Source organism: Salmo trutta, chromosome 12 (genome assembly GCF_901001165.1).
Source record: "Salmo trutta chromosome 12, fSalTru1.1, whole genome shotgun sequence".
In the NCBI taxonomy this organism is placed as follows: Eukaryota; Metazoa; Chordata; class Actinopteri; order Salmoniformes; family Salmonidae; genus Salmo; species Salmo trutta.
Window position 1 is genome coordinate 88,229,717 of NC_042968.1, and position 26,291 is coordinate 88,256,007.

The 26,291-nt window shown below is 45.3% G+C and overlaps 2 protein-coding genes and 1 long non-coding RNA gene across 4 annotated transcripts; 1 reads left to right on the forward strand and 2 right to left on the reverse strand.

The window, feature by feature from the left end:
- Positions 1-860: 860 nt before the first annotated feature.
- LOC115204608 (mesenteric estrogen-dependent adipogenesis protein-like) lies at positions 861-14,507 on the reverse strand. 2 transcript variants are annotated; one of them, XM_029770276.1, is made up of 6 exons: positions 14,191-14,503; positions 14,069-14,078; positions 5,304-5,430; positions 2,757-2,872; positions 2,400-2,570; positions 861-1,770 (listed from the first exon to the last, which is right to left on the reverse strand). In XM_029770276.1, exons 1-6 carry the CDS (start codon positions 14,355-14,357, stop codon positions 1,750-1,752), a joined length of 612 nt encoding a protein of 203 aa, XP_029626136.1. In that variant the 5' UTR covers positions 14,358-14,503; the 3' UTR covers positions 861-1,749. The 2 variants fall into 2 exon arrangements, 1 of the variants encoding a protein (XP_029626136.1); XR_003880406.1 differs by lacking the exons at positions 861-1,770; positions 2,400-2,570; positions 2,757-2,872; positions 5,304-5,430 and adding exons at positions 11,565-12,355; positions 12,899-13,069; positions 13,256-13,371 and having other exon boundaries at positions 13,947-14,078; positions 14,191-14,507.
- Positions 13,358-24,163, forward strand: LOC115204611 (uncharacterized). Its single transcript, XR_003880407.1, has 2 exons — positions 13,358-14,029; positions 23,709-24,163. It is a non-coding gene; the product is annotated as an uncharacterized LOC115204611 (long non-coding RNA).
- LOC115204607 (mesenteric estrogen-dependent adipogenesis protein-like) lies at positions 20,429-24,116 on the reverse strand. Its single transcript, XM_029770275.1, has 5 exons — positions 23,871-24,116; positions 23,626-23,762; positions 22,934-23,049; positions 22,634-22,804; positions 20,429-21,273 (listed from the first exon to the last, which is right to left on the reverse strand). Exons 1-5 carry the CDS (start codon positions 24,065-24,067, stop codon positions 21,253-21,255), a joined length of 642 nt encoding a protein of 213 aa, XP_029626135.1. The 5' UTR covers positions 24,068-24,116; the 3' UTR covers positions 20,429-21,252.
- Positions 24,164-26,291: the final 2,128 nt, after the last annotated feature.

Consider the following 26,291-nt stretch of genomic DNA (forward strand, 5'->3'; position numbering starts at 1 on the left):
CTTCCAAGTCAAGGTAAGTGTCACAAGCGTCGTTGTAGGTGTAACGTCCATCGTCAAGAATGGACCAAGGCGCAGCAGGTATGTGGATACTCATGTTTTTTAATTTAAAAAAAAGGAGTAAAGTATCCACTGGACAAAAAACAATAAAGACAACAGCAACAGTCTTGCAGGCACATACAACGCAGTGCAAGGACAACTACCCACAACCCCAAAGAAAAACACACACCACTATATAAGACTCCCAATCAAAGGCAACTCAACACACCTGCCTTCAATTGGGAGTCTAATCACCAACACAAACCCCTTACATACAAAAACCTGCCACATCCTGACCCAAAACTGATACCATACCTCCCTCTGCTGGTCAGGACGTGACAGTAGGTAGTGGACCAAACTGCAGCGGGTATAGTGAACATTTTCTTTTATTGAAGGAAAACCAAAACACTTACATAAAATAAATGACGAAACAGTCCCGTAAGGTGCATAGACTAAACAGGAATCAACCGCCCACAAACACAAGAGAAAATTAACCCACTTAAATATGGCCTCCAATTAGAGGCAACGACAACCAGCTGTCTCTAATTGGAGGTCGTTCCAAAACCCCAACATAGAAATAGAAAGAAAAGATAAACACATAGAAATAGAAAATATAGAACATACACCAAAAACCCCAAAAAACACAAAACAAACACCACCTGCCACGCCCTGACCAAACTACAATAACAAACAACAGAGGGTACAGAGATGAGGTAGTCATTCAAAAATCATGTTAAACACTATTATTGCTCACAGAGTGAGTTCATGTAAACGTATTATGTGACTTGTATACTTCTGAACTTAGTTAGGCTTGTCATAAGCTGTTGAATACTTAAGACTCATTTTTTATTAAAATTGATCTAAAAACATCATTCCACTTTGTCATGATGGGGTATTGTGTGTAGGTCAGTAACAAAAACAAAAACTCAATTTAATTCATTGTAAATTCAAGCTGTAACACAACAAAATGTGGAAAAAGTCAAGGGGAGTGAATACTTTCTGAAGGCACTGTATATATGAACTTGATAAAACAACTTCTTGTAAAGTCTTTTGGGCTATTCTTTCAATAGTTTCGTGCCGACTGGCTTACTCCATCTTCCCATTAACATAACAGTGCAGCAGAGGGTTAAATTCTCAAACCAAAGCAGCAGCATTGAACTGACCATCCATGTCCAACACTCAACGAGATGATCCAGTCTACTGATAAACAGCTCCTCCAAGTGGTGGAATCATGCATAGCAGGTAGCAGGTATCCCAGCTTCTCACTTCAACTGACAGGTGTCGCTGTCCACTGAAACATGGGCCTTGGAAGAGGCGAAGAGAGGATTTACTCCTTAATATGTCCGTGTGAGATATTACCTTTTTTTGTATGGACGTCTATGAGAGAGTGTCGAATTACATAGGGCTAACTTGATTTGAATAGAAGTTTTGTGATTTTTAGACTGTTTCAAATGTACTGATATAAGTGGATGCAGGTGGCATTCCGGCAGCTTTGCGAAAAACGACTTGGTCGTGCCTGTTGTTCAAACGCATATCTGCCCTCTCATTGGCTAGTATGGTCCCACCTGACTTCACTTGCCTTCAAGCATTGAGGACATGCATTTCCATTGTTAGAGCGGTCACTCGGCTACCTTGTCAATATAATAGATCATCTTTAGCCTATGTCCAGTCTTCTTGCCCATCAAATAGTTATTATTGATTCTTGCTAAGGTCTCATCTTCCATGGTTGGAGATCTACAGGGAAGAAATCACAAAGTAAATAAACATGTTGGTTTCCTTCCTCTCATAGTGGACACCCTAGCAATGGCCCAATCATCTCCTTCCTCTCATAGTGGGCAACCTAGCAATGGCCCAATCATCTCCTTCCTCTCATTGTGGGCACCCTAGCAATGGCCCAATCATCTCCTTCCTCACAGAGTGGACACCCGAGCTATGGCCCAATCATCTCCTTCCTCACAGAGTGGACACCATAGCTATGGCCCAATCATCTCCTTCCTCACAGAGTGGACACCATAGCTATGGCCCAATCATCTCCTTCCTCCCAGAGTGGATCTATTCCCTTTCCTTCACTGATTTGAAAGGAAATTACTGGTGTAAGAAATTTGGCGGAGCAATGGGCTGGTGGGAATCTCCACCATATTTCAATGCTTTTAGATTTGTGGGAAGTAGTGAATGAGTTCACACTTCAGGAGGACAGGGATATTATTGTGACCCACCCTTTGATGGCCACAAGTAAGATTCAGAGAAACACAGACTATTCAGCAGTAAACTGTCCGCAGTAGAGAATATACATCAATAAGCTAAGAGGAAAGTTCCAGATACATTAATAAATAAATAGGCCTTATTCAATCACTGTATTTGACCTTAAAATGGCGTTTGCTGAAGCCGAGCCAGTGTGGGAAGTCGAAGAGGGCATCAGAGTAATATTTCAGGGTGAAGCAGGTATCCTTCCACACGGGCGTGACCTTCTCTCTGTTGCCTAGGAGACAGAAACTCTCCCCTGCCCAGCCACGCAATGCATCACACAGGTCAATCTGAAAACAAAAAAGCAGAGGGAAAAATGTATTTCAACTTTACATGAAAAAAATATATAATAAATATGAATATGCTAATTTCAATGTCAACATCTTGAGAGGTGGCTGCGTAAAGAAAATAAGCTTGTTTTCTAAGAATCACTCTTATTAAATGTTATCTTTCTAACAGAAAAATGACAAACTCACGTCGACCCTGTAGCTCTCCCCAGCCACAGAGGAGATAGTCCTGTCCAGGCCTCTCTCAATCTCCCACTTGATCAGAGGGTTACGGCCATCAATGGACACCACATACTGCTGGAGCACTGGGGAGGGAGGGAGAAAAGGAGAGAGAGAGTCAGAGAGAGAGAGAGAGCGTCAGAAAGAGTCAGTCAGTCCTGTGAAGGCCACTGTGTTAGTTAGTAATAAGCCATGTGTAAGGGCTGTCTTCAGAGATGGACCAAGGCGCAGCGGTATCCACTGGAAAACCAAAAACAGTACTCACGACAGCAAACAGTTTTGCAGGCTCACAAAGCAAGTGCAAAAACAACCACCCACAACCCCAAAGAAAAACACACACACCTATATAGGACTTCCAATCAAAGGCAACTCAACACACCTGCCTTCAATTGGAAGTCCCAATCAACAACACAAACATTCCCAACACAAACATGCCACGTCCTGACCCCAAAACTAAAACAATAGCTCCATCTGCTGGTCAGGACGTGACAGTACCCCCCCCCCTCAAGGTGCAGACCCCGGAATGCACCTACCAACAGAAAATCACCAACAAAAAACCCATAAACAATAACCCCTAAACAATAAGGGAGGGAAGGGAGGGTGACTGCTGTCACCGACGGCACTGTGCTACACCCTCCCTCCCCAACCCACCTATCCTGGAGGTGGCTCAGGTGCAGGACGTGGACCTCGCTCCACCTTCGGCGTCGCCCACTTTGATGGCGCCGATAGCTGCGCCGGGCAGACGGGCCACTCGGGCTGACCCTGGCAGACGGACCACTCGGGCTGACCATGGCAGACGGACCACTCGGGCTGGACCGGAGGACAGGAGGGCCCCTCGGGCTGGGCCGGGGGACAGGAGGGCCCCTCGGGCTGGGCCTGGGGACAGGAGGGCCACTCGGGCTGGACCGCAGGGCAGGAGGGCAACTCGGGCTGGGCCGGAGGGCAGGAGGGCCACTCGGGCTGGGCCGGAGGGCAGGAGGGCCACTCGGGCTGGGCCGGAGGGCCACTCGGGCTGGGCCGGAGGGCAGGAGGGCCACTCGGGCTGAGCCGGAGGGCAGGAGGGCCACTCGGGCTGGGCCGGAAGGCAGGAGGGCCACTCGGGCTGGGCCGGAGGGCAGGAGGGCCACTCGGGCTGGGCCGGAGGGCAGGAGGGCCACTCGGGCTGGACCGGAGGGCAGGCTGGCAGTTCAGGGCAGTCTGGCAGTTCAGGGCAGGCTTGCAGTTCAGGGCAGGCTGGCAGTTCAGGCCACTCTGGCAGTTCAGGGCCGTCTGGCAGTTCAGGGCAGTCTGGCCACTCTGGCAGTTCAGGGCAGTCTGGCCACTCTGGCAGTTCAGGGCAGTCTGGCCACTCTGGCAGTTCAGGGCAGTCTGGCCACTCTGGCAGTTCAGGGCAGTCTGGTGACTGTTGACTGGCGGGCAGCTCTGGTGACTGTTGACTGGCGGGCAGCTCTGGTGACTGTTAACTGGCGGGCAGCTCTGGTGACTGTTGACTGGCGGGCAGCTCTGGTGACTGTTGACTGGCGGGCAGCTCTGGCGACTGTTGACTGGCGGGCAGCTCTTGCCCCGTCAAACAGCCCTTGTGCCCCCCCCTAAAAAAATCTTGGGGGTGCCTCTCGGTCTCCCTTACCCATCGTGTCTCTTCCGCTGCTTGGTCCTGGTTTGGTGGTGGGGAATTCTGTCACAGAATAAGTCGTACTCATCGTTGAAAATGTCATACATGAGAGAGAAGGACCAAGGCGCAGCGGGATTGTGGACACTCATGTTTATTAAATCAACAAAACAAGTAAAGTATCCACTGGAAAACCAAAAACAGTACTCACGACAGCAAACAGTTTTGCAGGCTCACAAAGCAAGTGCAAAAACAACCACCCACAACTCCAAAGAAAAACACACACACCTATATAGGACTTCCAATCAAAGGCAACTCAACACACCTGCCTTCAATTGGAAGTCCCAATCAACAACACAAACATTCCCAAAACAAACATGCCACGTCCTGACCCCAAAACTAAAACAATAGCTCCATCTGCTGGTCAGGACGTGACACCATGAGTCTCTGTAGTTAAGCTGTGAGTCATACTTAAAGGTCACTCTGCACCGCCTGCAACCGGTCAAAAACCACAGTTACATCCCAAAAAGCACCATATTCCCTATATAGTGCAATATATTGACCAAAGCCCTGGCCAACAGTAGTGTACTATATAGGGAATAAGGTACAATTTGGGAAGCAGGGAGTGATTCATTATAACCTCCATATGGAAGGGCCAGCCCAGGTTAAAAATACATAAATAACATGTTGTTTCACTGCATGGTTAAGAATGATGTGCTGCTGATATCCACCAATACATACATACTGTATAAGGCTAACATTTACTCCTGTACATATGAAATCTGCTATTTGATGCAGTAAAGAGTAACGTTATGAAAAGTCATTTAGGGAAACCATGGACAACAGTGCAGAACACGCCTTGTCTGCTGAAGCAGGTCCATTATAGATAGAACAGTGAAAAGTTTTACCTTTTATGTTTTTGGGAGCTTTCCCATCTGTCGATGAAGGTTTACTTTCACATGCAGACACCAGTATATATATCTTTTTTGAGGTTAGGCTCTTCCTGAAGCGAGTGTAATCTCCCAAATTGCGCACCTTGACGGCAAGGGCCATGGCTTTTGTAGCGCGATGGGTAACGATGCTTCGTGGGGTGTCAGTTGTTGATGTGTGCAAGGGTCTATGGTTCGAGCCCAGGTTGGGGCGAAGAGAGGGACGGAACCTACACTGTTACACTGACAGACACAGCAAACCTTCTTGCCACAGCTCGCATTGATGTGCCATCCTGGATGAGCTGCACTACCTGAGCCACTTGTGTGGGTTGTAGACTCCGTCTCATGCTACCACTAGAGTGAATGCACCGCCAGCATTCAAAAGTGACCAAAACATCAGCCAGGAAGCATAGGAACTTAGAAGTGGTCTGTGGTCCCCACCTGCAGAACCGCTCCTTTATTGGGGTGTCTTGCTAATTGCCTATAATTTCCACCTGTTGTCTATTCCATTTGCACAACAGCATGTGAATTTTATTCTCAATCAGTGTTGCTTCCTAAGTGGACAGTTTGATTTCACAGAAGTGTGATTGACTTGGAGTTACATTGTGTTGTTTAAGTGTCCCCTTTATTTTTTTGAGCAGTGTATAAAACTGTGTTAAATAATGATGAAGTAAAAACTGCTTACTGTACCTCTCTCCACTGATCTCCACAGTGACCTGCTCAAAGGGTTCCAGGACTCTGCACACCTCCTCCCATTTCTCTTGGGTCAGAGCATCAACAGGTGCATTGACAATGGCCAGGGTAGAGATGATGGCATCCCCATCTGGCGTTGTGTAGACTTTAGTTTTTCAGCACCTACTGTGCTCCTATGGAAGTATTCCACAGCTGTTTTCACTTTGTCCACAGTGGGCTTCATCACCTTCAGAGCATATCTTACAATCAGGTTGATTGTGTGGGCAAGACATGGATGATGAGTCCATTTTAAAAATGTCATGGCTTTGGTTATGTTAGCTGCATTGTCGCCAACACAACAGAACACTTTTCTATCTACTTGCCATTCTCTGGCCACTCTCAACAGTTCCTCTGCCAAGTTCTCTGAGGTGTGTCTGTCGCTGAACTCAAAGCAGTCCAGAAGACAGCTAGACATCGAAAAATCTTCAATGAAGTGACATGTAACCGACATGTAAGAAGTGGTTACCCTTCATGTCCAGCAGTCAGTGGTAAGTCAAACTGGAGTAGCTTTTTGGACTCTTTCCCGCACTGAAGCCTGTGTGCTCTCGTACAGTTGTGGAATAAGTTATTTTGAAAGGGTTTTCCTGCTTGGAATTGTGTACATTGGATTTAGACTATTACTATAATTTCTAAAACCTCTGTCCTCCAAGATCGAAAATGGCTGGAAATCGGTGGCAATCATTTTAGCCAATGCGATATCAATTTGGCCTTGTTTTGCTACAGACATAGACTTTGGCATAAACTGGTCCATAGAAGACTGTGTTGCTGTGGGTTGCGGAGTAGGCCTACTTGACTGAGTGGATACCGGCTCCACCACCATCACTAGCAGGCCCGCTAGTTTCTGGAAGCTCTGCTACAGCTAGCTTCACAGTTGGGTGCACAGTTCGCATATGTCGGTGTAGGTTGTGCGTAGAACCGGCTTTATATGAGATTTTGTTTTGGCAAATTCTACACTGTGCTCTAACATTGTCTACATTATTAAAATGCATCCAAATGTTACTGTGCTTCCGACTCATTTTCCAGCTGTTGTTTTCACAGCTGTCCTTCCTCTCTCTCCTCGGCTGGAGAGAGAGGACGTGTGAACGACCCATCACTAAGATGAACTGTCTTTGGAATAGAATGTCTCAATCAGAAAGTATTTTCTTCACAACATCACATATGAATGACACGGATTGACGCATTCAATAGTGGTGACTTGAAGATCATTTGGATGGGACATTTTTGCTGTTTACCTTTAAAAAAAAATCCTTTATCTTTTTTTGGGGTCATAAAAAAACGAACAGATGTAGTCTATCTTATTTAACCTGTTAGGGCTAGGGGGCAGTATTTACACGGCCGGATAAAAAACGTACCCGATTTAATCTGGTTACTACTCCTGCCCAGTAACTAGAATATGCATATGATTATTGTCTTTGGATAGAAAACACCCTAAAGTTTCTAAAACTGTTTGAATGGTGTCTGTGAGTATAACAGAACTCATATGGCAGGCAAAAACCTGAGAAGATTTCATGCAGGAAGTGGCCTGTCTGACAAGGTGTCGTTCTTCTTGTCTCTGTTTATTGAAGACTCAGGATCTTAGCTGTAACGTGACACTTCCTACGGCTCCCATAGGCTCTCAGAGCCCGGGAAAAAGCTGAACGATATCGAGGCAGCCCCTGGCTGAAACACTGATCGGCCACTTTGCAAAGTGGCCGATCAGAGGACAAAGGGCTTAGGCGCGTGCCCGCGTCGACCCCATGCTGTATTTTCTTTCGTCTGTTTACCTAATTGCAAATTCCCGGTCGGAATATTATCGCTTTTTTACAAGAATAATGGCATAAAAATTGATTTTAAACAGCGGTTGACATGCTTCGAAGTACGGTAATGAAATATTTAGAAATCTTTTGTCACGAAATGCGCCGTGAGCGTGACCCTTATTTACCTTTCGGATAGTGTCTTGAACGCACGAACAAAACGCCGCTGTTGGAACATAACTATGGATTATTTTGGACCAAACCAACATTTGTTATTGAAGTAGAAGTCCTGGGAGTGCATTCTGACGAAGAACAGGAAAGGTAATCAAACTTTTCTAATAGTAAATCGGAGTTTGGTGAAGGCTAAACTTGCTGGGTGTCTAAATAGCTAGCCCTGTGATGCCGGGCTATCTACTTAGAATATTGCAAAATGTGCTTTCACCAAAAAGCTATTTTAAAATTGGACATATCAAGTGCATAGAGGAGTTCTGTATCTATAATTCTTAAAATAATTGTTATGCTTTTTGTGAACGTTTATCGTGAGTAATTTAGTAAATTGTTAGTAAATTCGCCGGAAGTTTGCGGGGGGTATACTAGTTCTGAACGTCACATGCTAATGTAAAAAGCTGGTTTTTGATATAAATATGAACTTGATTGAACAAAACATGCATGTATTGTATAACATAATGTCCTAGGTGTGTCATCTGATGAAGATCATCAAAGGTTAGTGCTGCATTTAGCTGTCTTCTGGGTTTTTGTGACATTATATGCTAGCTTGAAAAATGGGTGTCTGATTATTTCTGGCTGGGTACTCTGCTGACATAATCTAATGTTTTGCTTTCGTTGTAAAGCCTTTTTGAAATTGGACAGTGTGGTTACATTAACGAGAGTCTTGTCTTTAAAATGCTGTAAAATAGTCATATGTTTGAGAAATTGAAGTAATAGCATTTCTAAGGTATTTGAATATCGCGCCACAGGATTCAACTGGCTGTTACGTAGGTGGGACGATTTGGTGCCACCTGCCCTAGAGAGGTTAAACGTTTTTAATTAACATTTAGATTCCTTCAACTTGTTACAATCTTCTATGTGTTGCTTTACTTTCTACACTAGGCCCACACTAGGTTTTACATTCTAATGCTGGACTCACTGTAGTGTCCTGAAATATGACACAGAAAATATGTACTCACTTTATAACAGCAGGCCTAGTAGATGTTTTTCCACCCTGTTTGGAATCTTCCAAAGAGTAAAAGTCAGACTTGCCCTCGATGGTGAGTAATGTTTGTGAGAAAAAATAGACTATTGACACTCACTCTGACCGCTTGTTCATTTGTAGGCAACGGGTCAGGCTCTTAAAAAGTGTGTGTGTGTGTGCTGACTTGACTGGGTGTCTGCTTATCTATGTAGCCTATAATGTGTGTGATCAGAAGGGGCAAACACAGTTCTTTCCCCTCTGAAAGTCCCAGAGGGATGAGGTTAAGGGTCAGTCCTCAAAGTGTGTTCCAAATGGCAGCCTATTCCCTATCAGTGGAGGCTCCTCAGAGTTAGAAGGGGAGGACCATCATCCTCAGTGAAATTCATAAAAATAAAAACAGTGAAACGTAAAAAAAAGTTAGCGTTTATAGATAAAACTATACTAAATATATTCACGTCACCAAATCATTTATTAAAACACTCTGTTTTGCAATGACGGTCTCCAGTAGACTCAACAGCACTCTGAAGGGTAGCACCATGGTGTAGCCGGAGGACAGCTAGTTTCCGTCCTGCTCTGGTACATTTACTTCAATACAAAACCCAGGAGGCTCATGGATCTCAACCCCTTCCATAGGCTAACACAGTAATTATGACAGCTTCTGGAGGACGTCCTCCAACCTATCAGAACTCTTGCTGTATGACCTGACATGTCCACCCAATCAAAGGATCAGAGAATGAATCTAGTACTGAAAGCATAAGCTACAGCTAGCTAGCACTGCAGTGCATAAAATTTGGTGGGTAGTTGACTCAAAGAGAGAGAAAGACAATAGTTTAACAGTTTTGAACAAATGAATTTTTTCAAAAATGAAGGAGAAGCAAGAGAGAGAGCTATATTTTGTATTTTTTTCACTTTCACTTTCACATACTTAGTTAGTGAATTCAGCCATCTTGTTTAGCCTACTCAAACACCCGCCTCAAACAGAGAGGGATGCTATGTTAGCTAGCTGGCTATGGTTATCCAACACAGGAATTCTTCCAAGTCAAGGTAAGTGTCACAAGCGTCGTTGTAGGTAGTCGACCAAACTGAACATCTTCTTTTATTGAAGGAAAATCAAAACACTTACATAAAATAAATGACGAAACAGTCCCGTAAGGTGCATAGACTAAACGGGAATCAACCACACACAAACACAAGAGAAAATTAACCCACTTAAATATGGCCTCCAATTAGAGGCAACGACAACCAGCTGTCTCTAATTGGAGATCGTTACAAAACCCCAAAATAGAAAAACCAGATAAACACATACAAATACAAAATATAGAACATACACCAAAAACCCCGAAACACACAAAACAAACACCCCCTGACCAAACTACAATAACAAACAACCCCTTTTACTGGTCAGGATGCGACAGTACCTCCCCCCAAAGGTGCAGAACCCGGGATGCACCGAAAAAGAAAAACCCCACAAAAATAATCCCAAACTTAAAGGGAGGGAAGGGAGGGTGGCTACCGTCACCGACGGCTCCCGTGCTACACCCTCCCCTCCCCAATCCTCCAACTACGGAGATGGCTCAGGCTCCGGCTTTAGTCCCCATCCTAACCTGCCCACCCCACGTGAAGACTCATGGCTGTAGACCACTGCTGAATGCTCTGGGCTAAGGCGCGTCGCTGGAGACCTCGGGCTGACGAGCGTCTCTGGAGACTCAGGGATGAGGAGTGTCTCTGGAGACTCAGGGATGAGGAGCGTCTCTGGAGACTCAGGGATGAGGAGCGTCTCTGCAGGCTCCGGACTGTGGGCCGTCTCTGCAGGCTCCGGACTGTGGGTCGTCTCTGCAGGCTCCGGACTGTGGGCCGTCTCCGGAAGCACTGGACGGGGCACTGTCGCCGGAAGCTCTCGACGGGGAACAATGTTAATCCATCCTCAGTTCTCCCATCACAACCATTCATCTCTAACTGTTTTAAAGTCACCATTCCTGAGCGGTTTCCTTCCGCTCGGGCAACTGAGTTAGGAAGGACGCCTGTATCTTTGTGGTGACTAGGTGTATTGACACACCATCCAAAGTGTAATTAATAACGTCACCATGCTCAAAGGGAATATTCAATGTCTGCTTTTATTTTTACGCATCTACCACAGGAAGCTGCTGAGGGGAGGACGGCTCATAATAATGGTTGGAATGGAATGTGTTCAATACCATTCCATAAATTCCGTTCCAGCCATTACTAAGAGTCCGTCCTCCCAATTAAGGTACCACCAGCCGCCAATCGGTGCCCTTCTTTGCGAGGCATTGGAAAACCTCCCTGGTCTTTGTGGTTGAATCTGTTTGAGGGACCTTACAGATAATTGTATGTGTAGGGTACAGAGATGAGGTAGTCATTCAAAAATCATGTTAAACACTATTATTGCTCACAGAGTGAGTCCATGTAAACGTATTATGTGACTTGTATACTTCTGAACTTAGTTAGGCTTGTCATAAGAGGTTGAATACTTAAGACTCATTTTTTATTAAAATTGATCTAAAAACATCATTCCACTTTGTCATTATGGGGTATTGTGTGTAGGTCAGTAACAAAAACAAAAACTCAATTTAATTCATTGTAAATTCAAGCTGTAACACAACAAAATGTGGAAAAAGTCAAGGGGAGTGAATACTTTCTGAAGGCACTGTATATATGAACATGATAAAACAACTTATTGTAAAGTCAATAGTTTTGTGCCGACTGGCTTACTCCATCTTCCCATTAACATAACAGTGCAGCAGAGGGTTAAATTCTCAAACCAAAGCAGCAGCATTGAACTGACCATCCATGTCCAACACTCAACGAGATGATCCAGTCTACTGATAAACAGCTCCTCCAAGTGGTGGAATCCTGCATAGCAGGTAGCAGGTATCCCAGCTTCTCACTTCAACTGACAGGTGTCGCTGTCCACTGAAACATGGGCCTTGGAAGAGGCGAAGAGAGGATTTACTCCTTAATATGTCCGTGTGAGATATGACCTTTTTTTGTATGGAGGTCTATGAGAGAGTGTTGAATTACATAGGGCTAACTTGATTTGAATAGAAGTTTTGTAATTTTTAGACTGTTTCAAATGTACTGATATAAGTGGATGCAGGTGGCATTCCGGCAGCTTTGCGAAAAATGACTTGGTTGTGCCTGTTGTTCACACGCATATCTGCCCTCTCATTGGCTAGTATGGTCCCACCTGACTTCACTTGCCTTCAAGCATTGAGGACATGCATTTCCATTGTTAGAGCGGTCACTCGGCTACCTTGTCAATATAATAGATCATCTTTGGCCTATGTCCAGTCTTCTTGCCCATCAAATAGTTATTATTGATTCTTGCTAAGGTCTCATCTTCCATGGTTGGAGATCTACAGGGAAGAAATCACAAAGTAAATAAATGTGTTGGTTTCCTTCCTCTCATAGTGGTCACCCTAGCAATGGCCCAATCATCTCCTTCCTCTCATAGTGGACACCATAGCAATGGCCCAATCATCTCCTTCCTCACAGAGTGGACACCATAGCAATGGCCCAATCATCTCCTTCCTCTCATAGTGGTCACCCTAGCTATGGCCCAATCATCTCCTTCCTCCCAGAGTGGATCTATTCCCTTTCCTTCACTGATTTGAAAGGAAATTACTGGTGTAAGAAATTTGGCAGAGCAATGGGCTGGTGGGAATCTCCACCATATTTCAATGCTTTTAGATTTGTGGGAAGTAGTGAATGAGTTCACACTTCAGGAGGACAGGGATATTATTGTGACCCACCCTTTGATGGCCACAAGTAAGATTCAGAGAAACACAGACTATTCAGCAGTAAACTGTCCGCAGTAGAGAATATACATCAATAAGCTAAGAGGAAAGTTCCAGATACATTAATAAATAAATAGGCCTTATTCAATCACTGTATTTGACCTTAAAATGGCGTTTGCTGAAGCCGAGCCAGTGTGGGAAGTCGAAGAGGGCATCAGAGTAATATTTCAGGGTGAAGCAGGTATCCTTCCACACGGGCGTGACCTTCTCTCTGTTGCCTAGGAGACAGAAACTCTCCCCTGCCCAGCCACGCAATGCATCACACAGGTCAATCTGAAAACAAAAAAGCAGAGGGAAAAATGTATTTCAACTTTACATGAAAAATATATATAATAAATATGAATATGCTAATTTCAATGTCAACATCTTGAGAGGTGGCTGCGTAAAGAAAATAAGCTTGTTTTCTAAGAATCACTCTTATTAAATGTTATCTTTCTAACAGAAAAATGACAAACTCACGTCGACCCTGTAGCTCTCCCCAGCCACAGAGGAGATAGTCCTGTCCAGGCCTCTCTCAATCTCCAACTTGATCAGAGGGTTACGGCCATCAATGGACACCACATACTGCTGGAGCACTGGGGAGGGAGGGAGAAAAGGAGAGAGAGAGTCAGAGAGAGAGAGAGAGCGTCAGAAAGAGTCAGTCAGTCCTGTGAAGGCCACTGTGTTAGTTAGTAATAAGCCATGAGTCTCTGTAGTTAAGCTGTGAGTCATACTTAAAGGTCACTCTGCACCGCCTGCAACCGGTCAAAAACCACAGTTACATCCCAAATAGCACCATATTCCCTATATAGTGCAATATATTGACCAAAGCCCTGGCCAACAGTAGTGTACTATATAGGGAATAAGGTACAATTTGGGAAGCAGGGAGTGATTCATTATAACCTCCATATGGAAGGGCCAGCCCAGGTTAAAAATACATAAATAACATGTTGTTTCACTGCATGGTTAAGAATGATGTGCTGCTGATATCCACCAATACATACATACTGTATCAGGCTAACATTTACTCCTGTACATATGAAATCTGCTATTTGATGCAGTAAAGAGTAACGTTATGAAAAGTCATTTAGGGAAACCATGGACTACAGTGCAGAACACGCCTTGTCTGCTGCAGCAGGTCCATTATAGATAGAACAGCGAAAAGTTTTACCTTTTATGTTTTTGGGAGCTTTCCCATCTGTCGATGAAGGTTTACTTTCACATGCAGACACCAGTATATATATCTTTTTTGAGGTTCTTCCTGAAGCGAGTGTAATCTCCCAAATTGCGCACTGTGATTTTCCTGAAAGAAAATACATTTTCGATTGCTAGTTAATTAAGAAGTTGATGCTGAATTAATTCTATTTTCAAGGCTGACTAATGTATCAAACTTTTTAAATGAACATATTCCTTACTTTCCCTGCGAGTGCTGGAAGACTACTTTTCCTCCTCTGGATAACTCGAAGTCATCGATGAACACGCAGCAGTTTTCAGGATCGCTTTTCACGAATCGGTAGCCAGCCTCTACCGTGAAACCGGGCGGAGGGTTCCGCAAGAATTCCTCAACTTCTATAACTTCCATCGTACAGCGAGAGACGTCTGTGATCTTCCGGTCTTTGGAGATATGTGGAGTTTTCTGTCTTGAGCAATGTGTTTTTCTGCTGCTCCAGATGACGTGATGAGGAAATAAACTTATTGTAACCCCAGATAAACAAGTGACGGGAATTCCGGCTCTTTACAGTAAACCGGTTCGTTCGGCTCAGTTCACCAAAAAGAACCGGCTCTTTTGGCTCCCAAACAGCTCTTTTAAAAAAAGTATGTTTTGTATTTTTTCAAGTCAAACAGTTTGCGATAGTTTTGACTATGATTGGTGTTAAAATAATTCTAATCAAATTATTAAATGAAATCATACTCTACCTTAACTACAATGTATTTAAAAATGCATTGGTTTGTTATGAAAAAGAATGCTGTTAAACATTTGCATTTAAAGTATAACTTTTTAATGTATATAAACAAAGTGCATATAAATCTGACCATTCAAAACGAATACAATGTGAACAACATAATAATAGAATATTGCACCATATCAAAGAAAAATAAATAACAATGTGCAAAACTGTAGCATCCCACTTAAAACATTAAACTTGTCCCTCTTTTCTCTCTCTTCTTTATTGCCATGTTATAACCAGCAGCACACAGAAATGCTGACCATATTTTGCTTTTATGAGAGATTTGCATTCAGAAATGCAAGCTGCCTCACTTTTGAGGGGCTGATGCGGTTACTTCTCTCTGTGTTTTCGAGAAGACCCTCTCAGAGGGAACGGATGTGGCCACTATGCAGTCTCCCTGTCATGACTTTAGTAAGCCGGGGGCAGACAGAGGCCTTGTGCTTCCACCAGCTCAGAGGATCTGCAGATCTTTGGAGGGGCTCCTCCAAATAGGATCGGACCTCCATTATGACATCTGCTGAGGGATTCCTTCGTGCTGCATCCCCAGTTCCTCTCTCGTCAAACAGCAGACGTTTGTGGCACTACTGCTGGTGCTTCTGCTCCATCTGCTCCCTCTTCTTCCTGTTGCCCTGGTGCCTGAGCCTGCTGACTGCTGGGGCTGTCCCTCCCTGCTGCTGAGGTTATTCTTTGAAGAGCCTCATCAATCGCTCTGGCATCACTGAAGGCTAACTTCTTAAACATGGGGTCAAGTGCAGCGGTTTCTGATAGCACGTGATTATATTCCATTCTGTGGAACTTTCTGTCCATTGATGAACATAGGGTGTCCATCAACTCTGTCACATGTCCTGTGGTTACATTTGCTTCTCTCTGGCGGCTGGCTGTGATTCGCTGCAGACCCTTACACGGAAGTATCATTTTTGAGGCTGTCACATAGCTGAAAAAAGAGAACAGTAACATATTAGTTCAGGTTCATGTTTTGTCTTCTGATACTTCATTCTCATCAACTGCTCATATACATATATACTGCTCAAACGTGGCGTTGGTGGATGGAGCGAGACATGATGTCCCAGATGTGCTCAATTTGATTCAGGTCTGGGGAATGGGTGGGCCAGTCCATAGCATCAATGCCTTCCTCTTGCAGGAGCTGCTGACACACTCCAGCCACGTGAGGTCTAGCATTAGGAGGAACCCAGGGCCAACCGCACCAGCATATGGTCCCACAAGGGGTCTGAGGATCTCATCTCGGTACCTAATGGCAGTCAGGCTACCTCTGGCGAGCACATGGAGGGCTGTGCGGCCCCCCAAAGAAATGCCACCCCACATCATGACTTACCCACCGCCAAACCGGTCATGCTGGAGGATGTTTCAGGCAGCAGAACTTTCTCCACGGCGTCTCCAGACTCTGTCACGTCTGTCACGTGCTCAGTGTGAACCTGCTTTAATCTGTGAAGAGCACAGGGCGCCAGTGGCGAATTGGTGTTCTCTGGTAAATCTTGGTGTTCTCTGGCAAATGCCAAACGTCCTGCACGGTGTTGGGCTGTCAGCACAACCCCCACCTGTGGACGTCGGGCCCTCATACCACCCTCATGGAGTCTGTTTCTGACCGTTTGAGCAGACACATGCACATTTGTGGCCTGCTGGAGGTCATTTTGCAGGGCTCTGGCAGTGCTTCTACTGATCCTCCTTGCACAAAGGCGGAGGTAGCGGTCCTGCTGCTGGGTTGTTGCCCTCTTACGGCCTCCTCCACATCTCCTGATGTACTGGCCTGTCTCCTGGTAGCGCCTCCATGCTCTGGACACTACGCTGATGTAACCGATGTGAATTTGCTAGTTAGTTAGCAGTGGTGCGCGCTAATAGCGTTTCAATCAGTGACGTCACTCGCTCTGAGACTTGAAGTAGGGTTTCCCCTTGTGTTGCAAGAGCCGCGGCTTTTGTGGCGCGATGGGTAACGATGCTTCGTGGGTGTTAGTTGTTGATGTGTGCAAGGGTCCCTGGTTCAAGCCCAGGTTGGGGCGAAGAGAGGGACGGAACCTACACTGTTACATTGATGCTGTTGACCCGGATCATTGGTTGCTGCGGAAAAGGAGGAGGTCAAAGGGGGGGGGGGGGGTGAGTGTAACCAATGTGAAATGGCTAGTTAGTTAGCGGTGGTGCGCGCTAATAGCGTTTCAATCAGTGACGTCACTCGATCTGAGATTTGAAGTAGGGTTTCCTCTTGCGTTTCAAGGGCCGTGGCTTTTGTGGCGCGATGGGTAACGATGCTTCGTGGGTGTTAGTTGTTGATGTGTGCAAGGGTCCCTGGTTCGAGCCCAGGTTGGGGCGAAGAGAGGGACGGAACCTATACTGTTACACTGACAGACACAGCAAACCTTCTTGCCACAGCTCACATTGATGTGCCATCCTGGATGAGCTGCACTACCTGAGCCACTTGTGTGGGTTGTAGACTCCGTCTCATGCTACCACTAGAGTGAATGCACCGCCAGCATTCAAAAGTGCCCAAAACATCAGCCAGGAAGCATAGGAACTTAGAAGTGGTCTGTGGTCCCCACCTGCAGAACCACTCCTTTATTGGGGGTGTCTTGCTAATTGCCTATCATTTCCACCTGTTGTCTAATCCATTTGCACAACAGCATGTGAAATGTATTGTCAATCAGTGTTGCTTCCTAAGTGGACAGTTTGATTTCACAGAAGTGTGATTGACTTGGAGTTACATTGTGTTGTTTAAGTGTTCCCTTTATTTTTTTGAGCAGTGTATAAAACTGTGTTAAATAATGATGAAGTAAAAACTGCTTACTGTACCTCTCTCCACTGATCTCCACAGTGACCTGCTCAAAGGGTTCCAGGACTCTGCACACCTCCTCCCATTCCTCTTGGGTCAGAGCATCAACAGGTGCATTGACAATGGCCAGGGTAGAGATGATGGCATCCCCATCTGGCGTTGTGTAGACTTTAGTTTTTCAGCACCTACTGTGCTCCTATGGAAGTATTCCACAGCTAACGTAGGCCTACTTTGTCCATTTAGATTTCTTCAACTTGTTACAATCTTCTATGTGTTGCTTTACTTTCTACACTAGGCCCACACTAGGTTTTACATTCTAATGCTGGACTCACTGTAGTGTCCTGAAATATGACACAGAAAATATGTACTCACTTTATAACAGCAGGCCTAGTAGATGATTTTCCACCCTGAATCTTCCAATGAGTAAAAGTCAGACTTGCCCTCGATGGTGAGTAATGTTTGTGAGAAGAAATAGACTATTGACACTCACTCTGACCGCTTGTTCATTTGTAGACAACAGGTGAGCCTCTGAAAAAGTGTGTGTGTGTGTGCTGACTTGACTGGGTGTCTGCTTATCTATGTAGCCTATAATGTGTGTGATCAGAAGGGGCAAACACAGTTCTTTCCCCTCCGAAAGTCCCAGAGGGATGAGGTTAAGGGTCAGTCCTCAAAGTGTGTTCCAAATGGCAGCCTATTCCCTATCAGTGGAGGCTCATCAGAGGAAGAAGGGGAGGACCATCATCCTCAGCGAATTTCATAAAAATAGTGAAACGTAAAAAAAAGGATCATTTTTAGATAAACCTATACTAAATATATTCACGTCACCAAATAATTTATTAAAACACTCTGTTTTGCAACGACGGTCTCCAGTAGACTCAACAGCACTCTGAAGGGTAGCACCATGTGTAGCCGGAGGACAGCTAGTTTCCGTCCTGCTCTGGTACATTTACTTCAATACAAAACCCAGGAGGCTCATGGATCTCAACCCCTTCCATAGACTTACACAGTAATTATGACACCTTCTGGAGGACGTCCTCCAACCTATCAGAACTCTTGCAGTATGACCTGACATGTTGTCCACCCAATCAAAGGATCAGAGAATGAATCTAGTACTGAAAGCATAAGCTACAGCTAGCTAGCACTGCAGTGCATAAAATGTGGTGGGTAGTTGACTCAAAGAGAGAGAAAGACAATTGTTTAACAGTTTTGAACAAATTAATTTTTTCAAAAATGAAGGAGAAGCTGGAGAGAGAGCTATATTTTGTATTTTTTTCACTTTCACATACTTAGTTAGTGAATTCAGCCATCTTGTTTAGCCTACTCAAACACCCGCCTCAAACAGAGAGGGATGCTATGTTAGCTAGCTGGCTATGGTTATCCAACACAGGAATTCTTCCAAGTCAAGGTAAGTGTCACAAGCGTCGTTGTAGGTAGTCGACCAAACTGAACATCTTCTTTTATTGAAGGAAAACCAAAACACTTACATAAAATAAATGACGAAACAGTCCCGTAAGGTGCATAGACTAAACAGGAATCAACCACACACAAACAAAAGAGAAAATTAACCCACTTAAATATGGCCTCCAATTAGAGGCAACGACAACCAGCTGTCTCTAATTGGAGATCGTTACAAAACCCCAACATAGAAAAACCAGATAAACACATACAAATACAAAATATAGAACATACACCAAAAACCCCGAAACACACAAAACAAACACCCCCTGCCACGCCCTGACCAAACTACAATAACAAACAACCCCTTTTACTGGTCAGGATGCGACAGTACCTCCCCCCAAAGGTGCAGACCCCGGATGCACCGAAACAGAAAAACCCCACAAAAATAATCCCAAACTTAAAGGGAGGGAAGGGAGGGTGGCTACCGTCACCGACGGCTCCCGTGCTACACCCTGCCCTCCCCAATCCTCCAACTACGGAGATGGCTCAGGCTCCGGCTTTAGTCCCCATCCTAACCTGCCCACCCCACGTGAAGACTCATGGCTGTAGACCACTGCTGAATGCTCTGGGCTAAGGCGCGTCGCTGGAGACCTCGGGCTGACGAGCGTCTCTGGAGACTCAGGGATGAGGAGCGTCTCTGGAGACTCAGGGATGAGGAGCGTCTCTGGAGACTCAGGGATGAGGAGCGTCTCTGCAGGCTCCGGACTGTGGGCCGTCTCTGCAGGCTCCGGACTGTGGGTCGTCTCTGCAGGCTCCGGACTGTGGGCCGTCTCCGGAAGCACTGGACGGGGCACTGTCGCCGGAAGCTCTCGACGGGGAACAATGTTAATCCATCCTCAGTTCTCCCATCACAACCATTCATCTCTAACTGTTTTAAAGTCACCATTCCTGAGCGGTTTCCTTCCGCTCGGGCAACTGAGTTAGGAAGGACGCCTGTATCTTTGTGGTGACTAGGTGTATTGACACACCATCCAAAGTGTAATTAATAACGTCACCATGCTCAAAGGGAATATTCAATGTCTGCTTTTATTTTTACGCATCTACCACAGGTAGCTGCTGAGGGGAGGACGGCTCATAATAATGGTTGGAATGGTATCAAACACGATGTGTTCAATACCATTCCATAAATTCCGTTCCAGCCATTACTAAGAGTCCGTCCTCCCAATTATGGTACCACCAGCCGCCAATCGGTGCCCTTCTTTGCGAGGCATTGGAAAACCTCCCTGGTCTTTGTGGTTGAATCTGTTTGAGGGACCTTACAGATAATTGTATGTGTAGGGTACAGAGATGAGGTAGTCATTCAAAAATCATGTTAAACACTATTATTGCTCACAGAGTGAGTCCATGTAAATGTATTATGTGACTTGTATACTTCTGAACTTAGTTAGGCTTGTCATAAGAGGTTGAATACTTAAGACTCATTTTTTATTAAAATTGAACTAAAAACATCATTCCACTTTGTCATTATGGGGTATTGTGTGTAGGTCAGTAGAAAAACAAAAACTCAATTTAATTCATTGTAAATTCAAGCTGTAACACAACAAAATGTGGAAAAAGTCAAGGGGAGTGAATACTTTCTGAAGGCACTGTATATATGAACTTGATAAAACAACTTCTTGTAAAGTCTTTTGGGCTATTCTTTCAATAGTTTCGTGCCGACTGGCTTACTCCATCTTCCCATTAACATAACAGTGCAGCAGAGGGTTAAATTCTCAAACCAAAGCAGCAGCATTGAACTGACCATCCATGTCCTACACTCAACGAGATGATCCAGTCTACTGATAAACAGCTCCTCCAAGTGGTGGAATCCTGCATAGCAGGTAGCAGGTATCCCAGCTTCTCACTTCAACTGACAGGTGTCGCTGTCCACTGAAACATGGGCCTTGGAAGAGGCGAAGAGAGGATTTACTCCTTAATATGTCCGTGTGAGATATGACCTTTTTTTGTATGGAGGTCTATGAGAGAGTGTTGAATTACATAGGGCTAACTTGATTTGAATAGAAGTTTTGTAATTTTTAGACTGTTTCAAATGTGCTGATATAAGTGGATGCAGGTGGCATTCCGGCAGCTTTGCGAAAAATGACTTGGTTGTGCCTGTTGTTCACAAGCTTTTCTGCCCTCTCATTGGCTAGTATGGTCCCACCTGACTTCACTTGCCTTCAAGCATTGAGGACATGCATTTCCATTGTTAGAGCGGTCACTCGGCTACCTTGTCAATATAATAGATCATCTTTGGCCTATGTCCAGTCTTCTTGCCCATCAAATAGTTATTATTGATTCTTGCTAAGGTCTCATCTTCCATGGTTGGAGATCTACAGGGAAGAAATCACAAAGTAAATAAATGTGTTGGTTTCCTTCCTCTCAGAGTGGACACCCTAGCAATGGCCCAATCATCTCCTTCCTCTCATAGTGGTCACCCTAGCTATGGCCCAATCATCTCCTTCCTCTCATAGTGGGCACCCGAGCTATGGCCCAATCATCTCCTTCCTCTCATAGTGGACACCCTAGCTATGGCCCAATCATCTCCTTCCTCTCATAGTGGGCACCCGAGCTATGGCCCAATCATCTCCTTCCTCACAGAGTGGACACCCTAGCTATGGCCCAATCATCTCCTTCCTCACATAGTGGACACCATAGCTATGGCCCAATCATCTCCTTCCTCACAGAGTGGACACCCTAGCTATGGCCCAATCATCTCCTTCCTCACAGAGTGGACACCATAGCTATGGCCCAATCATCTCCTTCCTCCCAGAGTGGACACCCTAGCAATGACCCAATCATCTCCTTCCTCTCATAGTGGACACCCTAGCAATGGCCCAATCATCTCCTTCCTCTCATAGTGGGCACCCTAGCAATGACCCAATCATCTCCTTCCTCTCAGAGTGGACACCCTAGCTATGGTCCAATCATCTCCTTCCTCACAGAGTGGACACCCTAGCAATGGCCCAATCATCTCCTTCCTCTCATAGTGGACACCCTAGCAATGGCCCAATCATCTCCTTCCTCTCAGAGTGGACACCCTAGCAATGACCCAATCATCTCCTTACTCTCATAGTGGGCACCCTAGCAATGACCCAATCATCTCCTTCCTCTCAGAGTGGACACCCTAGCAATGGCCCAATCATCTCCTTCCTCTCATAGTGGACACAATAGCAATGGCCCAATCATCTCCTTCCTCCCAGAGTGGACACCCTAGCTATGGCCCAATCATCTCCTTCCTCACAGAGTGGACACCCTAGCTATGGCCCAATCATCTCCTTCCTCCCAGAGTGGACACCCGAGCTATGGCCCAATCATCTCCTTCCTCCCAGAGTGGACACCCGAGCTATGGCCCAAACATCTCCTTCCTCCCAGAGTGGATCTATTCCCTTTCCTTCACTGATTTGAAAGGAAATTACTGGTGTAAGAAATTTGGCGGAGCAATGGGCTGGTGGGAATCTCCACCATATTTCAATGCTTTTAGATTTGTGGGAAGTAGTGAATGAGTTCACACTTCAGGAGGACAGGGATATTATAGTGACCCACCCTTTGATGGCCACAAGTAAGATTCAGAGAAACACAGACTATTCAGCAGTAAACTGTCCGCAGTAGAGAATATACATCAATAAGCTAAGAGGAAAGTTCCAGATACATTAATAAATAAATAGGCCTTATTCAATCACTGTATTTGACCTTAAAATGGCGTTTGCTGAAGCCGAGCCAGTGTGGGAAGTCGAAGAGGGCATCAGAGTAATATTTCAGGGTGAAGCAGGTATCCTTCCACACGGGCGTGACCTTCTCTCTGTTGCCTAGGAGACAGAAACTGTCCCCTGCCCAGCCACGCAATGCATCACACAGGTCAATCTGAAAACAAAAAAGCAGAGGGAAAAATGTAGTTTTTTTGAGAGGTGGCTGCGTAAAGAAAATAAGCTTGTTTTCTAAGAATCACTCTTATTAAATGTTATCTTTCTAACAGAAAAATGACAAACTCACGTCGACCCTGTAGCTCTCCCCAGCCACAGAGGAGATAGTCCTGTCCAGGCCTCTCTCAATCTCCCACTTGATCAGAGGGTTACGGCCATCAATGGACACCACATACTGCTGGAGCACTGGGGAGGGAGGGAGAAAAGGAGAGAGAGAGTCAGAGAGAGAGAGAGAGCGTCAGAAAGAGTCAGTCAGTCCTGTGAAGGCCACTGTGTTAGTTAGTAATAAGCCATGAGTCTCTGTAGTTAAGCTGTGAGTCATACTTAAAGGTCACTCTGCACCGCCTGCAACTCGGTCAAAAACCACAGTTACATCACAAATAGCACCATATTCCCTATATAGTGCAATATATTGACCAAAGCCCTGGCCAACAGTAGTGTACTATATAGGGAATAAGGTACAATTTGGGAAGCAGGGAGTGATTCATTATAACCTCCATATGGAAGGGCCAGCCCAGGTTAAAAATACATAAATAACATGCTGTTTCACTGCATGGTTAAGAATGATGTGCTGCTGATATCCACCAATACATACATACTGTATCAGGCTAACATTTACTCCTGTACATATGAAATCTGCTATTTGATGCAGTAAAGAGTAACGTTATGAAAAGTCATTTAGGGAAACCATGGACTACAGTGCAGAACACGCCTTGTCTGCTGCAGCATGTCCATTATAGATAGAACAGCGAAATGTTTTACCTTTTATGTTTTTGGGAGCTTTCCCATCTGTCGATGAAGGTTTACTTTCACATGCAGACACCAGTATATATATCTTTTTTGAGGTTAGGCTCTTCCTGAAGCGAGTGTAATCTCCCAAATTGCGCACTGTGATTTTCCTGAAAGAAAATACATTTTCGATTACTAGTTAAGAAGTTGATGCTGAATTAATTCTATTTTCAAGGCTGACTAATGTATCAAACTTTTTAAATGAACATATTCCTTACTTTCCCTGCGAGTGCTGGAAGACTACTTTTCCTCCTCTGGATAACTCGAAGTCATCGATGAACACGCAGCAGTTTTCAGGATCGCTTTTCACGAATCGGTAGCCAGCCTCTACCGTGAAACCGGGCGGAGGGTTCCGCAAGAATTCCTCAACTTCTATAACTTCCATCGTACAGCGAGAGACGTCTGTGATCTTCATGTCTTTGGAGATATGTGGAGTTTTCTGTCTTGAGCAATGTGTTTTTCTGCTGCTCCAGATGACGTGATGAGGAAATAAACTTATTGTAACCCCAGATAAACAAGTGACGGGAATTCCGGCTCTTTACAGTAAACCGGTTCGTTCGGCTCAGTTCACCAAAAAGAACCGGCTCTTTTGGCTCCCAAACAGCTCTTTTAAAAAAAGTATGTTTTGTATTTTTTCAAGTCAAACAGTTTGCGATAGTTTTGACTATGATTGGTGTTAAAATAATTCTAATTAAATTATTAAATGAAATCATACTCTACCTTAACTACAATGTATTTAATAATGCATTGGTTTGTTATGAAAAAGAATGCTGTTAAACATTTGCATTTAAAGTATAACTTTTTAATGTATATAAACAAAGTGCATATAAATCTGACCATTCAAAACGAATACAATGTGAACAACATAATAATAGAATATTGCACCATATCAAAGAAAAATAAATAACAATGTGCAAAACTGCAGCATCCCACTTAAAACATTAAACTGGTCCCTCTTTTCTCTCTCTTCTTTATTGCCATGTTATAACCAGCAGCACACAGAAATGCTGACCATATTTTGCTTTTATGAGAGATTTGCATTCAGAAATGCAAGCTGCCTCACTTTTGAGGGGCTGATGCGGTTTCTTCTCTCAGTAATTATATGTCCCGTTTTCGAGAAGACCCTCTCAGAGGGAACGGATGTGGCCACTATGCAGTCTCCCTGTCATGACTTTAGTAAGCCGGGGGCAGACAGAGGCCTTGTGCTTCCACCAGCTCAGAGGATCTGCAGATCTTTGGAGGAGGGGCTCCTCCAAATAGGATTGGACTTCCATCATGGCATCTGCTGAGGGATTCCTTCGTCCTGCATCCCCAGTTCCTCTCTCGTCAAACAGCAGACGTTTGTGGCACTACTGCTGGTGCTTCTGCTCCATCTGCTCCCTCTTCTTCCTGTTGCCCTGGTGCCTGAGCCTGCTGACTGCTGGGGCTGTCCCTCCCTGCTGCTGAGGTTATTCTTTGAAGAGCCTCATCAATCGCTCTGGCATCACTGAAGGCTAACTTCTTAAACCTGGGGTCAAGTGCAGCGGTTTCTGATAGCACGTGATTATATTCCATTCTGTGGAACTTTCTGTCCATTGATGAACATAGGGTGTCCATCAACTCTGTCACATGTCCTGTGGTTACATTTGCTTCTCTCTGGCGGCTGGCTGTGATTCGCTGCAGACCCTTACACGGGAGTATCATTTTTGAGGCTGTCACATGGCTGAAAAGAGAGAACTGTCACAAACAATGTCGTACTGGAGAGAAGACCAAGGCGCAGCAGGTATGTGGATACTCATATTTTTAATTTTAAAAAAAGGAGTAAAGTATCCACTGGACAAAACAATAAAGACGACAGCAACAGGTTTACAGGCTATACAAACGCAGTGCAAAAACAACTACCCACAACCCCAAAGAAAAACACACACCACTATATAGAACTCCCAATCAAAGGCAACTCAACACACCTGCCTTCAATTAGGAGTCTAATCACCAACACAAACCCCTTAACATACAAAAAACTTGCCACATCCTGACCCAAAACTGATACCATACCTCCGTCTGCTGGTCAGGACGTGACAGTACCCCCCTTCAAGGTGCAGACCCAGGAATGCACCTAACAACAGAAAATAAAAAAATAAAAAATGTAACCCCAACAAAATCAATAAACAATAACCCCTAAACAATAAGGGAGGGAAGGGAGGGTGGCTGCCGTCAACGACGGCACTGTGCTACACCCTCCCTCCCCAACCCACCTATCCTGGAGGTGGCTCAGGTGCAGGACGTGGAACTCGCTCCACCTTCGGCGTCGCCCACTTCGGTGGCGACGCTAGCTGCGCCGGGTAGACGGGCCACTCGGGCTGGGCCGGAGGACAGGAGGGCCCCTCGGGCTGGGCCGGAGGACAGGAGGGCCCCTCGGGCTGGGCCGGAGGACAGGAGGGCCCCTCGGGCTGGGCCAGAGGACAGGAGGGCCCCTCGGGCTGGGCCGGAGGACAGGAGGGCCCATCAGGCTGGGCCGGAGGACAGGAGGGCCCCTCTGGCTGGGCCGGAGGACAGGAGGGCCCCTCGGGCTGGGCCGGAGGACAGGAGGGCCACTCGGGCTGGGCCGGAGGACAGGAGGGCCACTCGGCCTGGGCCGGAGGACAGGAGGGCCACTCTGG